Below are 15,834 nucleotides of genomic sequence, written 5' to 3'. Positions count from 1 at the left end.
CCCCCCCCAGGATTGCCCCCCCACCCACCCCAAGGATTGCCACCCCACCCAAGGATCGCCCCCACCCCCCCCAATTGCTACTGCTGTTGCCTCCCTCTCCTGCTCCCAGGCCTCCGGCTTCGCAGTCCCCAGTCTCCACCTACCTACCCTCAGCTCCCTTCTGTCTGCCACCTGGCCCCCTGCATTTAAATAAATAAAAAATCACCTTGCAGCACCTTCTGTGCAAAAGCAACAGATTGCCTCGGGCAGGCCTTCCCTCACTGTGTCCCGCCCTTGCGGAAATAGGAAGTTACATCAGAGGAGGGCAAGACACAGTGAGGGAAGGTCCGCCCGATGTGATCTGCCGCTTTCGCACAGAAGGCGCTGCGCTGCTGCTTTAGAGATTTTTTTTTTAATGCAGGAGGTCGGATGACAGACAGAAGGGAGCTGAGGGTAGGCAGGTGGAGACGGGACTATGGCGCTGGTGGCCTGGGAGCAGGAGAGGGTGAGAGACTCCGGCGCCGGGCCATCCTTGGAAGCCCGGGCCCAAGGAATTTTGCCCCCCCTGCTCCCCCCTCAGCTGCCCTGCCAAACACTACGGAAATGCCTGAGAAAATAAATGAACTTTAAGGAAACAGCAGACGCTCTATACATCCAAGAAAGCCATCAATCAAGGGGATTTCCCCTTTCAAAAATGGCTCTAAGATGGACGTATTTGCATGGAAGACATCTACAAAGAAGACTCATTTTCCAAAGTGGGGCAGCCTAGAGGCATGTTTTCAAAGCACTTAGCCTTTCAAAGTTCCATCTAGTGATCAGTGCAGTGGACTTTAAACAATGGCACTCAATTCCCACCATAACTCCTTTATTTTGCATTCTGAGCCCTCCAGGAACAGAATAAAACCTACTATACACCATTACAATCACCTTCGATTCTACAGGTGTTTCCTATATTTAGCTACAGTAGGTAATTGTGGTGTTTTGTTTGGGGGGGGGGGGCTCACAATTTGCACCACAAATGTACTAGGGAGAGTGGGATTTGGACCTGGATCCCCTTGATCACAGTCCACTGCACTGACCACTAGACTACTCCAGGGAACTGCTTGTTGCTCTGTCAGGTATGCCCATAATACCTGATGCTGTCATAGTGCCTGGTATTCCCTTTCAATTTCAGTTCTTAGAGGGGTGGGATAGGGACAGAATCCACTGGAGGATTAAGGAGCCTTAATCCATCCAGTGGTCAGCTGGTCACACAGAACATCTTTTTAAAACACGGTCATGACTGAAACAAGTCTAGACAAAAACGTATTTCTTTTTAGACTTGGATGTGTCTTCCTGTTCCATTATTACTGAAAAACATCCTAATTTTGGGCCCACCCTAGTCCCATCCAAAACATACCTACAACATGTCCCCTTGCTATTTGGACAAACTCAGTGGAAAACGTCCAAATTCTGCCTGTTCAAAAACTGTGATTTTGACATTTTCGGTAGATAAGGGTCCTATTTGAGCAGCAAGCAGGTCCCTGGACTAGCCTATTGGTCAGTGCAATGCACTGTAGAGAAGGGGATCCAAGCCCATATCCCACTCTAACTGGTACACTTGTGGTGGAATGCGTGAGCCCTGCAAAACCCACCAAAAACCTGCAGGTATAAGGGCTATTGTAGTGGTATACAGTTGGGCACAGTAGGTTTTGGAGGGCTTACCATATAAGGGGATGACTATGAGATGTGTACCTAGGACCTTTTATGTGTAGTCTACTACAGTGCCCTCTAGGGTGCCCATTGCTCTGCTGGGATTTCTACTACTACTACTACTACTACAAATCATTTCTATAGCGCTATCAGTCGTATGCAGCGCTTTACAATTGAACATGAAGAAGAGACAGTCCCTGCTCAAGAGCTTGCAATCTAAATCAGGACAGACAGACAGGACAATTAAGAGTAAGGGTAGGACAGACAGATAGGACACATAGGGATAAGGGACTATTGAAGAAAGGAATACTGATATCTCTTCATTGGCTTCCACTTGATATGAGGATTCAATTTAAAGTGTTGACTCTTGTCTTTAAAGCTATTAAGAATGAGGCCTATGCTATGTTATCTGCTTCTCTCAGGTTTATAAGCCAACACAAAATCTCCAGTCAATGGATAAATATTTACTTGAAGTTCCCAACTTTCTAACAGTTAGTCTTCTTGGCCTTTGCCTATCCACCTTCCAAGTTATTGGTCCAAAATTATTGAACTCACAACCTTTAAATTTACACAAAATGAACTCTGTTTTGCAATTTAGGAAACACTTTAAGACCTATTTGTTTCTGAAAGCATACTCATGACAGCCTATTCAATGTAGCCTGGAAGGATCCTGGTTATGGAGTCTGGATAAAACTTCCATGTTTTATATTATCAGTGTGTTTTTTCTAGCAAAAAAGATGCCGGTACTCAAATGTTAGGTCACCCTTCAGGAGTGGGGTGACCACCGAGAGACCCACTGTATAATAGCCAGCCCCCCTGCAATCAATCACAGAATCTATTACAAGACAGAACTGGTGTGTAGAGCCTGAGCTCTACCCCCAAGTACCCCCTAAAAAAAAAGCCCTGTATATTATATTCTATGTGGTATGTTATGTTGTTATTCTTAATTGTGTATGTTTTATGCTGATCCACTGTGAACAGTGGAATGAGAGGAATTTCTGTGTGGCCAGTCTATAGAGAATGCTGCCCCCCCCCCCCCCCCCCCCCAATTCATCCCACTGGCTTGTTTTTGTGCATTTTCCCTTGGGCTTTATTATTTTTTTTTTTTTCAAAGACGGTCCTAAAAGTTAGATTAATTGAGCGCAAAAAATCTAGCAAATAGCCATTAAAAAAAAAAGTTACTTATTTTTCTAGTTTGAACATTTTTCCTAAAACTTCCAAAATCAGATTTAGATATCATCTCAGAAATACCCCTCATAATATTTTAACCTGCACATAATATGCACGTTGTCTTAATGGTTTTATGGCAAACAACATTTTCTTTACTTTTATTCACGAACTAATCAGGTGCAACTTTATCTCTTAAGATAAAATAAATTTGCTCCTTATCCCATTCTCAGGTGACTGGTACAGTTCCATCTATTACATCTAATCTAATATAAATTCTTTCCCTTGCATTCTTCTGGCATTAGACTGTGGTCTTCCATATTATCTTCTGTTAAAATTTATATTCCAAACCGAAAAATAAAAAGATATACAGACTCCTAAAATGTATTGTGTCTTTCTTGTTTGGTATTAAATGCCCAAAACCACACAAAGTAAAAATAACTGATCTTTTTATCATAGGATACAACATCACGCTCATCTTCCAAAGGAGGCAGTGGAGGAGGAGGAGGTCCAGGAGCTTTCAAATCAGGCTGGCTTTATAAAGGGAATTTTAACAGCACTGTATATAATAGCATTACTGTTCGGGTGAGACTATATTTCTCTGTACTGATTTTACTTTCTTTCTACAGTCATTACACAATAGTGTTTTACATGCATTCAGATATTCAGTATAGTGTATAATCTACAAATACACTTGTGTACAGTTGCAATGCAGTATTAAAGACACTTTTGTGGACTATAGGGCAATGAATTATTCAAAGTTGTTCATTGTATTGCAAATAATAGGATGCAACTGCAGTTTCTACATTATGAACCTGTATTGTTCTTTTTGTCATAGTCATTCAAGAAACGATACTTCCAGCTCACACAGCTGTCAGATAATTCATATATTATGAATTTTTACAAAGATGAGAAGATATCAAAAGAACCTAAAGGATGTATTTTTTTAGATTCTTGTACTGGAGTCGTGCAGGTAAGCTGAATTTTGAGTACCATTTGCCTAGGATGTCTAAATAGAAATCGGGGAACGTCCTGAATGGGATGCTCATAATTCCCTGAGTAATTTTGTAAAATAAGTTTAAAGATGCTAGCCATTATGGGCCAGAAAGGCTGGTGCTAGACATTCAGGGGCCTAGGTCAGAAACCGGGGAAGGGGTCCAAAATCTGGCCTAAAGCCTATGCCTCCTCCTTTAGCTTGAGGCAGGTTTGGAGCCCCCTATGGTATAGGGGCCCAAGGTAATTGTCCTGTTTGCCACCCCCTAACGTCGGCCCTTTGGGCCAGATTCAATACATGGTGCCCAAAAGTTAGGCGCCGGAAAAAATCCGCACTAAGCACTGTTCTATAAAGGGTTCTTCAGGATGAGCGCCTTTACCGCTTAGTGTGGATTCCTATGCCCAGCTTTGGGCACCAGGACTTGGGCAGAGAGACATGGTCAGTGCTGTGGCTTCACCACCATGAATTCATGAACCCTTCAGGGAGTGACTGAGTGATTTCAGAACGTTGTCTTCAGAACGTTGAGGGTGAGTTTTATTATAGTAGATATTCAGTGTCTGGAAAAACAGGACCCCCCCCCCCCCTCAACATTTTTCCAGATAATCCAAAAACATCCTACTGCAGCAGAAACTTCTGCCTGAAATGCGAAAGACATTTCTGAGTACTTTATTTTTCAACAGGATAGAGTACCCCAGAATTAATTGAACCAATAGCTCAGTGGCATCAAAGACTTTGTGAATGTGTCAAGGTTGAAGGAGGACACTTTGAACACAAATTATGAATTAACTAAGAAAAAAACCCATTACACTAATGCATTTTCAGAGGTCATACTAAATGTTTAAACAGTTGCAAAGTGTAGTTAGGATCTTAAAAGGGATTCTTGCTGATATTGGTAACCAGTGTTCCTGCCATAATAATGGTGTCACATGATCCCAGCATTTGACCCCTGCTATCATTTTAACTTCAGTGTTTTGAACAATTTGTAGTCACTTAGGGGTCCTTTTACTAAGCTGAGGTAAAACAAATGGCCTGCAGTAGTGCGAGAGCATCTTTTGGGTGCCCGCAGGGCTAGTTTTTTACCGCGTCTAGGAAAAAGGGCCTTTTTTAAGGGGCCAGAAAATTGATGTGCACTAAAATTGAAACCAACAAATCCATTTTCAGCCTGAGACCTTATCGCCACCCATTGACCTAGTGGTAAGGTCTCACACACTAACTGTTTACTGCCAGGTATGCGGCCCACAGTAGAAAACAGAAAATTATTTTAGTACATAAGTAATGCCATACTGGGAAAAGACCAAGGGTCCATCGAGCCCAGCATCTTGTCCACGACAGCAGCCAATCCAGGCCAAGGGCACCTGGCAAGCTTCCCAAACGTACAAACATTCTATACATGTTATTCCTGGGATTTTGGATTTTTCCAAGTCCGTTTAGTAGCGGTTTATGGACTTGTCCTTTAGGAAACCGTCGAACCCCTTTTAAACTCTGCTAAGCTAACCGCCTTCACCACATTTTCCGGCAATGAATTCCAGAGTTTAATTACACGTTGGGTGAAGAAAATTTTTCTCCGATTTGTTTTAAATTTACTACACTGTAGTTTAATTGCATGCCCCCTAGTCCTGCGATTAAACTACAGTGTAGTAAATTTAAAACAAATCGGAGAAAAATTTTTACCACGGGATTCAGCACACAAAAAAAATTCAGAATTACCGCTCGACTCACGCACTAGCTGGGTGGTAGGCCCTCCCGTGCCTTTATAAAAGGGCCCCCCCTTAATATCTTTCAAGTGGAATCCAGTGAATCAAGCATTACAGTAATCTAATTATCCCAAGATCACGGAATGGATGATTTTCCACAAAGCACTTTGATCAAAAAGAGAACACACTGGTTTAGTTTAAAGAAGCACGTTTGAACTAGAAAAGACATGAAATTGATAATTTAGGTGATCATCAATAATGACACCTACAATTGCAAGGATAAGCAAGTAAAAATGTTGCCCCCAAAGACCTGGTTTCCTCTCTCTCATTTCCAGAAACTGCTTTCTCCTCTCCTGAGTGGTCTTAGTCACGTCCGGGAATATCCACAATTTTTGACCACAAAATGTTTGTTGAAAATTTTTAAAGTATAGTTTTAATACTGCATCAAAGTCTTGCTCAAATACAAAGGATATTAGGACGGTAGCCCTAACTGCTACCTCAGAAAGTGAGTCCTCTAATATCAATGAAATGTCCTTCAATTCCTCAACTTTCTCCAAATTTTCAGAAACACTTTCTCGATCCTTCCTTGTGGGTAAAAAGTAAATCTTGTTAATCGGCGGAATATTTTGTATAGGAAATTTTAAATTCTCCACAAGAAACTTTTTAAACAAATCATATGGTGGTATTCCTATTGGTTTGGGGAAATTGAGAATTTGCATGTTCAGTCGTCTATTATAATTCTCAATTTGTTCAATCCTTTGACGCATATTCACATTATCTTTCATCATTACAGAAACTTTCTCTTTAACATTAACAGATGGGAATTTTATAGTTAGTGAAGGTTATTACCATACATTAACTATTAATACTTCAGATAATGCAAAGCAGTTAACACTACCACAAAGGGTGTAGCTAACAGTTTTGTATTATTTCTTTGTAGTTAGCACTATGTAACGACTGCAAACCCTTAGTGCACTTTAGTGAACAGGGTCCTTGATAAATAGCATTGCTAGTAATATGTCATATTTTTCTCATCTGAAAGCCTGATATTTTTATATCAACAGAAGAGTTACAGATTGGATAATATATTATCAAAGATTTTAATTAATAAAAAAATATATATGTTATGAAAAAGGAGGTGAAAGCATGGTCATAGATTTAATAGGCATTAAAGCAGTGATAGTACATTTTGCAGAAAATCAGTTACAGCATGAATTAAAAATATACGCAAAGGTGCAATAAAGATGTTATTGGAGTTTAACAAATTCCCTCTATCTAGTATTAATGCTGTGCTTTCACAGAGTGTTGCCTTGCCAGTATGTAAAAGTGAGAAAGCAGCAACACACTGATTGATGACTTAGAGCTGGATGCACAATTAATTTGGCTCTGATACAGATCCAGATTTGATCCATATAATTTTGCGTAGAAGGGAAGTCCTTGGAGGCTAAAGTAGCAACTGGACGAAATCACAGGGTAGCTTAAATTGATTTTCTAACAGATCTATGAAGCTCCAGAGACATATAAAATATTATTGATTAGTGCAAACTGTGGCATTTTGGCTTGGATAGAGCAGGTGACAATTTTAATAGACATTAACCCCAGGACTCTATATATGGCACCTGAAAATCTGTGCAGAAACCAAAGCATATTCTATAATAATGTGCATAAATTAGGGGCTCTTTTGCAAAGGCTCGTAGGCATCTATGCGCATCCAATGCATGTCAATTTGGAACTACCGCCCGACTACCGCGCGCCCCAGGTGGTAATTCAATTTTTTTACATGCGTCAGAAAATAATTTTAATTTACCACCCGATTAACACGTGAGACCTTACCGCTAAGTCAGTGGGTGGCGGTAAGGTCTCAGGCCCAAAATGGACACGTGCCAATTTTAATTTTGCCGAATGTCCATTTTCATCCCCAAAAAGGTCTTTTTTACAGGCGCACTGAAAAATGAACCTGTGCACATCGAAACACGTGCCTACACTAGCACAGGCCATTTTTTGGAATGCCTTAGTAAAAGGACCCCTTAATTGGTTAACTAACTAATCAATGCTGTTAATTGGATGTTAACAAGCAATTATCAGCACTAATTGGCATTAATTGAGATTTATACACTGTAAAGGGGGGATACGCTTCCTCCTCTTGGGTGAAGCCTGCAAGCCTGCGGGGCTCCCAGGGTTCCAGGACAGAATGCTGCTGATACTGGGACTCAGGGCCAAAGTATTTTATTATCAAGGCAATTTCATACCAAAAATCAAAATATATTCTTCAAAACAAAAGGTACAGCCCTTTTAATATATTCTTCAAAAGAAAAAAGCACAGTCCTCATAAGATAATCTTCAAAAGAAAAAAAGGTACAGTCCAGGTCCCAAAATCCCTCAGCAAACGCTCAGCTCCTCAAGACCTCAGGTCTTCTATTAGGGCATTAGCTTTCCCTTCCCCCTCCTTCAGAAGGGTTTAGTAAGAGTTCAGCACACTTCCAATATAGCACAACAGTTCAGACCAAATCTTCATGGACAGTCTTTGCACATCAAACCAATACCACAAATCACCTGCCTTTTCACAGCACAGAGGGAACCCTGTAAGGAGCAGGGTTGGCAGTTTCTCCCACCTCTCAGCACCACGCCTGGTGTGGCCTGCTCCACTGCCTTCAAGTGCTGGGCAGGGCAACCTTTGAATTCTCCCACTCCATGGTAGCTGGCTCCACTCCCTTAGGCAGCTCTAGTGGCAGGCTACTTCCTTCCTCCACATACTCCATGGAATCTCTCTCTCTATTCGTCTACCCTCTCTCCTGGTGACTGAAAGCCTCCAGGAAATCTGCCCTCCCCTTCTCACAGCTGGGGGGAATTATATACTGATGGTGAAGCCAGAGAAACTGAGCTTCATCCTTCCCTCGCCATCTAGTGAGGAAGGGAGTAACAGGCTCACCCTGCCTTGAGCCATTGCTCCACCTGCTGGGACTGGGAATCCATTCCATCCTTTTAGGACTACTCTCCTCACTCATCCTTGAAAGGACTTCTGGGACCCGGAGTTCTGGGCTCAACTGCTTCACTGGGGACTCTCTGGGGCTTGCCTTGTCACAATGCACACCTCGCTAAGGGGGTCTTTTATAAAGGCGCAGTAGCATTTTTTGCATGCACTAAATGCTAGAGACATGTCTATGCTTATTTTTAGCGCTAGTTCGCCTTTATAAAAGGACCCCTAAGTGTATTCTATAACATGATGTGCCTAAATTCTATGTTACATAGTTGAAAAGGGGGCATGGCCATGAGCAGCGTATGGGCATTTCTAAAATCTATGTGCATTATTATAGAATACACTCGATCTGTGCCTAATTTATGCATCAGGAATTTTTTTTTAATATTTCTTATTTATGCATTTCAAAATTTTTATAAGATTAACTCTTGAACAAGAAACACAGAGGTAATTCTACTATATAATAAACAACTTAGGGATTATACAGTTATTAAAGGAAACATATTATCTTCCTTAGACCACAACCAAATATGGGGAGGGGTGAGAAAATTAAAGGGAAAAAGAACTGGAACATTATAATATGAAAAGGCCCTAGCAGGTGACTGCCATCATTCTTTATTAAACCACATGTTTCAACTTTGGATGATCTTCTTATCTATGAAAGCACATAATTGTTCAGGAAGGAAAAATATTCATCCCTCCAAGTTGCACAAGACATTTGCATGGATAAGATAATAGAAAGGTGGCACCCAAGTCCTTCACTTCTTTCCTCATTGTCAGGAAATTTTTTCTCCTATCCTGTGTTAACTTAGTCACATCCAGAAAGAGCCAAAGTTTTTGTCCACAAAATTTACCCTGCATTTGTCTGAAATATAATCTTTATAGAATAAGGCCCCTAAATTTTATTTATTTTACATTTGTACCCCATGCTTTTCCACTCATAGCAGGTTCAATGTGGCTTACATATTATATACAGGTACTTATTTGTACCTGGGGAAATGGAGGATTAAGTGACTTGCCCAGAGTCACAAGGAGCTGCCTGTGCCTATAGTGGGAATCGAACCCAGTTCCCCAGGACCAAAGTCCACCACTCTAACCACTAGACCACTCCTAATACTTAACTGTCTACAGTTAGACATGAACATTTACGTCAGCCACTGAGCTGGTGTAGGGGTTCACGCATAAATGCAGACTTACTCTATTATCCTATAACAACAATTGCACACGCAATTATAGATTCTGCAGTTAACATGTATTATCCCCATGTGTAACTTTAGGCTACCTATTAAGAATTACCCCTTAGCGCAATTGTATAACCTAGGCACCAACACTTACAGGTGTGTTACTCATGTAAATGTTTGGGAATAACAGCATGTATATACGTACATTTGTGCATAAAAGTGCAAAAATTCTGTCTAAGCATTATTCTGCATATACCCCTTTAAATTATATGGGGCCTCTTTTACAAAGCCAAGCTACTGATTCCTGGTGTGGCAAATGAGAGGAAGCCCATTCAATTTGTAAAAGAAGCCCATAGTTTGTATTTGCAAGAGGTGTATACAGGGGCAGGGCATAGGTGGGACATAAGTGGGGCTCTCATCCATGTAACATATATAATACTGTAAATTACGCAGGTACCTGCTGCACTTTAATGCAAGCTCTATGGTTGGTGACATGCAGGTACCTAAATGTTAAATGCATTGATACCAAGTTATGCTGGCATTCTGTAATGGAAAAATTGGCTCCTACTGCCCACCCCCGGGGATGCCTAAATGGAGACGCCCAGTTATAGAATTGCCCCCTAACTGGGTAATTTTAATTGGCTAATTAGTTTACTTGCGGATCTGGGGGTATGTACGTACTTGTGAACTCAGCTTGTGCTCTGCTTAAACTCCACCTGTCTATAAGCTGACTGGCAAAGTGTGTACCATTATGTCATCGTGTCAGCAGTGCTTAGATGGAAACTCCAGTAAGTGGGCAGACTTCTATGGTCTGTGCCCTGATTAAGGCTACACAGATCTGGATGGGCTGGAGGGCCTTAGATGACAACTCCAATAGCTGAGTAAGACCAGTGCTGGGCAGGTCAAGTATGCATATGTTATATTGCATCATATCATATGCTATGTTGGCAGACTAGATGGACCATGCAAGTCTTTATCTGCTGCCATCTATTATGTTTCTGTGTTACTGTATTTATGTATATGTGTGGCCACATACACATGAAAATGATTTTATAAAATTGCTCTCTAATACAGAACATATCAGCCACCCGATGTTCTTAAGAAGAAGAGAAGTAGGGATAATCCTATATGTTTATGTTTTCTTTTTTCTTTCTGGCATGTAAGAACAAGCAGCTTCGGAAGCACGCCTTTGAGCTGAAAATGAATGATCTGACCTACTTTGTGCTGGCTGCTGAGAACGAACAGGATATGGATGACTGGATTGCCACACTCAACAAAATCCTGCAAATAAATCCCGAAGGCGCCATCCCAGAGAGGAAGAGCCTAGAAAATATAGATCTTAAATTTGGTGAGAAGCATCTGGCCTGGTATTTTCTATATTAACTGTAAGAGGCACATTTCTATCTCAGAGAGCCAGTTCACAGCTGCTCACCTTCTGTTTAGCTGCTGCCAACCCTGGTTTATTTATTGTAAGAATTTTACCATCTTTTTAATTCTATCATATGCCTGCTTTTCTATATTTCCCATGCTTGCATTTCAATATTTGCATTTTGAATTACATATTTTACAGTATATTACAGAAGAACATTTTAAAATAGGAAAATATTACCGGAAACATATTTCAGATAAAATGTTGGTTATAGAACTTCTTAGGCCAATATTCAGCTGTGATGATAAGTGGCTTGTGAGCCACTCACAGCCATGGGCTGAACTAATCTTGGATATCCAGTTGAAAATCTGAGTATGTGCACTGGTCCAGGTTTTGGCCAATGCTCAGACCCTGCCCTGTTAACTTTTTGTGCCTAAGTAGCCAGTTAGCAGACTGAATATCACCACTTATCAGCTAAGTTGTGGCTCCGCCCAGACTCTGCTCCCAGATGGCTTCTAGCCAGTTAGCAGAGATATTCGGCAGCAGGCCAGCTCAGTGTAGTTTAATTGGGCAGGAATCTCTCCTGCCTGATTAAATTCCATTGAATATCAGCCCCTCTATGTACAGCTATTTTAACCACACATTCAGAGTTTCCTAAGTGTTGCTTAGAAAAAGTTCTCTATAAGTCCATAACTCTCAGTAACTCCAGGGTAATTAAAATGCAGGTACCTCAATTCTGCCTGCAGTGCAGCATGATATTAATCTCCTTTTACTAAGCAACATTAAAATTTTGCAGTTACCATGTGTTAATGGTCAAACCTCTGTGTTAACTGTTCTTGGTGTATCCGGCACTCCCTATATAGTTAACACAGAGACGATACATTTACCATGCATTAACTCTATTACAGGTAATGCAGATGCACTCAAAGCAATCATATGAGGTGGTGTTAACCGCTCTGTATTATCTGCTGAGTTAATAGTTAAAGCACAGTACCATACTAAGTGCTAAGTGTAGAACGCAGCCCCTGCCAAGTTTCCATCCATTTCCTACAACGTTACATGTTTGTCAGTTAATGAGATAAATAGTGTATACTAAGGGCGGTCCTTTACTAAACTATTTGTGTTTATGCCTATTAAAATACTTGTTATACTGCCATTTCTGAACCGCAGATCAGAGCAGTTTACATAAAATCAGCTAAACTACAAAAAATAAAAAAGATTGGGTACGTTAAGTTAAAAAAATGAACATGATTTTGTTCTTTCCTATTCTAATTGGCATTCCTATCTTTTTTATTTTTATTTTTATAGAACATGCTGGGCACACCCCCAACAATTAGTGTACAGCCTTTGCACCTAACGCGTGCTGATTTCTGCTGTTAGGAACGCCAATTAGAATAGGAAAGAACAAAATCATGTTCATTTTTTTAACTTAACGTACCCAAACAGCAGAAATCAGCACGCGTTAGGTGCAAAGGCTGTACACTAATTGTTGGGGGTGTGCCCAGCATGTTCTATACATGTTGATTATTGCCTTCAATTGACTATACAATTTGCACACAGATATATCCATTACCAGCTTATTTTCGAAAGAGATCGCCGGCCATCTTCTGACACAAATCGGGAGATGGCCGGCCATCTCCTCAACCCTGCCAAATCAGTATAATGGAAAGCCGATTTTGGCCGGCTCCAACTGCTTTCCGTCGCAGAGCTGGCCAAAGTTAAAGAGGGTGTGTCGGCAGGGTATGGAAGGCGGGACGGAGGTGTGGTTATGATATGGCCGGCTTCGGCCGATAATGGAACAAAGATGGCCGGCTCTGATGAGCATTTCGCCGCCTTCACTTGGTCCATTTATTTTTAGGACCAAGCCTCAAAAAAGTGCCCCAATTGACCAGATGACCTCCGGAGGGAATTGGGGATGAACTCCCCTTACTCCCCCAGTGGTCACCAACCCCCTCCCACCCAAAAAAAAAATTTAACATTTTTTTTGCCATTCTGAAATGTCATACCCAGCTCTCTGACAGCAGTATGCAGGTCCCTGGAGTGCACTTCAGGCAGGTGGACCCAGGCCCATCCCCCCTACCTGTTACACTTGTGGTGGTAAATGGAAGCCCTCCAAATCTCCTCCAAAACTCACTGTACCCACATGTAGGTGCCCCCCTTCACCCCTTATGGCTATGGTAGTGGTGTAGAGTTATGGAGAGTGGGTTTTGGGGGGGATTTGGGGGGCTCAGCACCCAAGGTAAGGGAGCTATGCACCTGGGACCAATTTTTGAAGTCCACTGCAGTGCCCCCTAGGGTGCCTGGTTGGTGTCCTGGCATGTGAGGGGGGCCAGTGCACTACAAATGCTGGTTCCTTCCACGACCAAATGCCTTGGATTTGGCCGGGTTTGAGATGGCCGGCTTCAGTTTCCATTATCGGCGAAAACCGATGCCGGCCATCTCAAACCTGGCCATCTCTGACATTTGGCCGGCTCCAACCATATTATCGAAACAAAAGATGGCCAGCCATCTTTTTTGATAATACGGTTCGGGACTGCTCTTTGCGGCACTGGCCATATAGATGGCCGCTGCCGTTCGATTATGCCCCTCTTAGTCTCCTCAAAAGGCACTAAGTGGAGCTGCGCTAAATGCACAACTGACAACGTGAGATATGATCCCACGCTAAGGGGTCCTTTTGCAAAGGCGTGCTGAAAAATGGCCTGAACTAGTATAGGTGCATGTTTTGGACATGCACAGATCCATTTTTCAGCACACCTCTAAAAAAGGCCTTTTCAGGGCTGAAAATGGACGTGCAGCAAAATAAAAATTGGTGTGCGTCCATTTTGGGTCTGAGACCTTACCACCACTCATTCACTTAGTGGTAATTTCTCATGTGTTAACCAGGTGGTAATCATCAATGTGTGTATGCTGCCAATTACCACCCGGTTAGCACCGCCCATTCAAAAATAAAAAATATTTGTGGACATGCGTAGAAGACATGCGTAAAAATTGGAATTACCACCCGGGTCACACGGTAGCCGGATGGTAGTTCCAGATTGACACATGTTGTGTGTGCATAGGTACCTATGCAGCTTAGTAAAAGGGTCCCTAAGTGTGGTATGTTATGCATGCCCATTCTTCACATATACCCAGCCTACTTCTCATCCACCTGCACCAGGAGTTCTCAACCCAGTCCTCAGGAAATACCTGACCATTCAGGTTTTCAGGATAACCACAGTGAATATGCATGAGAAAAAAGTGTATGGACAACCTCTATTCTATGCAAAGTTATCTTATGCATATTCATTGTGGGTATCCTGAAAACCTGACTGACTAGTGTATCCCGAGAACTGGGTTGAGAACTCCTGACCTACATAAAAAACACTTGTGCAAACTGTAAACTCACTGTGGTAACACTTGTGGTTACCACAAGCGTAACGGATGTGGTCCCTCTTCACAAAAGTGGAGACAGGGAAGAAGTGGGAAACTACAGACCAGTAAGTCTCACGTCGGTGGTAGGAAAAATAATGGAGGCATTGCTGAAAGAAAGGATAGTTAACTTTCTAGAAACCAATGGGTTACAGGACCCGAAGCAACATGGCTTTACCAAAGGAAAATCCTGCCAAACAAATCCCATTGACTTCTTTGACTGGGTGACCAAAGAACAGGATTAAGGACATGAGCTAGATGTAATCTACTTGGATTTCACCAAAGCCTTTGATACGGTCCCCCACAGAAGACTCATGAATAAACTGAAAGGGCTGAACTTAGGACCAAAAGTGGTCAACTAAATAAGAAACTGGTTGACCGACAGGTGGCAGAAGGTGGTGGTAAATGGAATCCGCTTGGAGAAAAGGAAGTTGAGCAGTGGAGTTCCTCAGGGGTCGGTGCTGGGGCCTATTCTGTTTAATATATTTGTGAGAGATATTGCTGAAGTGTTGGAAGGAAAGGTTTGACTTTTTGCGGATTACACAAAAATAGCTAATAGAGTGGATACCCTGGAGGGAATAGAAACGATGAAAAGGGATCTCCAAAAGTTAGAAGACCGGTTGAGGGTCTGGCAGTTAAAATTTAATTGAAAATCAAAAATTACAGCTCAAAAGCTGTGAGTGTACTACAATTATATATGCACCCGATGTGACTGCGACTTTCAGGCATCACCCAGCCTCCAGATGGTGGAGAAAAAAAGACCTCAGTATTACCACCCAGCCAGCCAGTACTTTTCCAGCTATAAGGCGTGGGCCTGGTATACCGTCATGTGGCCTAAAAAAAACTCCACAATTTCTTATGCTTGAGTGTTCACCAACAAGTCCAAGCGACAAATTTGTGCATATATGCAGAACACAGAATGCAGATAATAAACAGTGGTGTAGTTTCATACAATGTTCATTCCCATCACCAGATTGCCACTATATACATCAGATAAACAACTTCAGTGCGGCAGACCCTAGCACTTATCTGAAGATCAATCCAATGCCTCCAGTCCATCCAGCGCTGCACTGCTCCAATCGCTCACAAAGTTGAATCCATAAAACCCCAACAGCTTTTGAGCTGTAATTTTTGATTTTCATTTACAATTTGGATACTTTGGTATACTTTGAGTTAAAATTTAATGCCAAGAAGTGTAGAGTGATGCATTTGGGGTGCAGAAACCCAAAAGAGAGATACCGAATAGGAGGGGAGAGTTTAGTAAGCTCGACTCAAGCTCGACTCAGGAGAGAGACCTTGGGGTGTTGGTGTCCAAGGATCTGAAGATGAAGAAACAATGTGACAAGGCGATGGCCATGGCCAGAAGGATGCTA

General features: G+C 42.0%; 1 protein-coding gene across 1 annotated transcript in view; it reads left to right on the top strand.

Annotated features, from left to right (window-relative positions):
• Window positions 1-15,834, top strand: part of DOCK10 (dedicator of cytokinesis 10) — a 370,777-nt gene that overhangs the window by 152,585 nt on the left and 202,358 nt on the right. Inside the window, exons 6-8 of the mRNA XM_030216095.1 lie at window positions 3,298-3,423; window positions 3,677-3,811; window positions 10,849-11,032. Coding sequence (XP_030071955.1) covers window positions 3,298-3,423; window positions 3,677-3,811; window positions 10,849-11,032 — 445 coding nt within the window. The remainder of the gene's footprint in view (window positions 1-3,297; window positions 3,424-3,676; window positions 3,812-10,848; window positions 11,033-15,834) is intronic.

The sequence above is a fragment of the Microcaecilia unicolor genome, chromosome 10, assembly GCF_901765095.1.
Source record: "Microcaecilia unicolor chromosome 10, aMicUni1.1, whole genome shotgun sequence".
NCBI classification, from domain to species: domain Eukaryota; kingdom Metazoa; phylum Chordata; class Amphibia; order Gymnophiona; family Siphonopidae; genus Microcaecilia; species Microcaecilia unicolor.
Note: the sequence above shows the minus strand (reverse complement) of the source record. Positions and strands in the feature narration are given on the sequence as shown.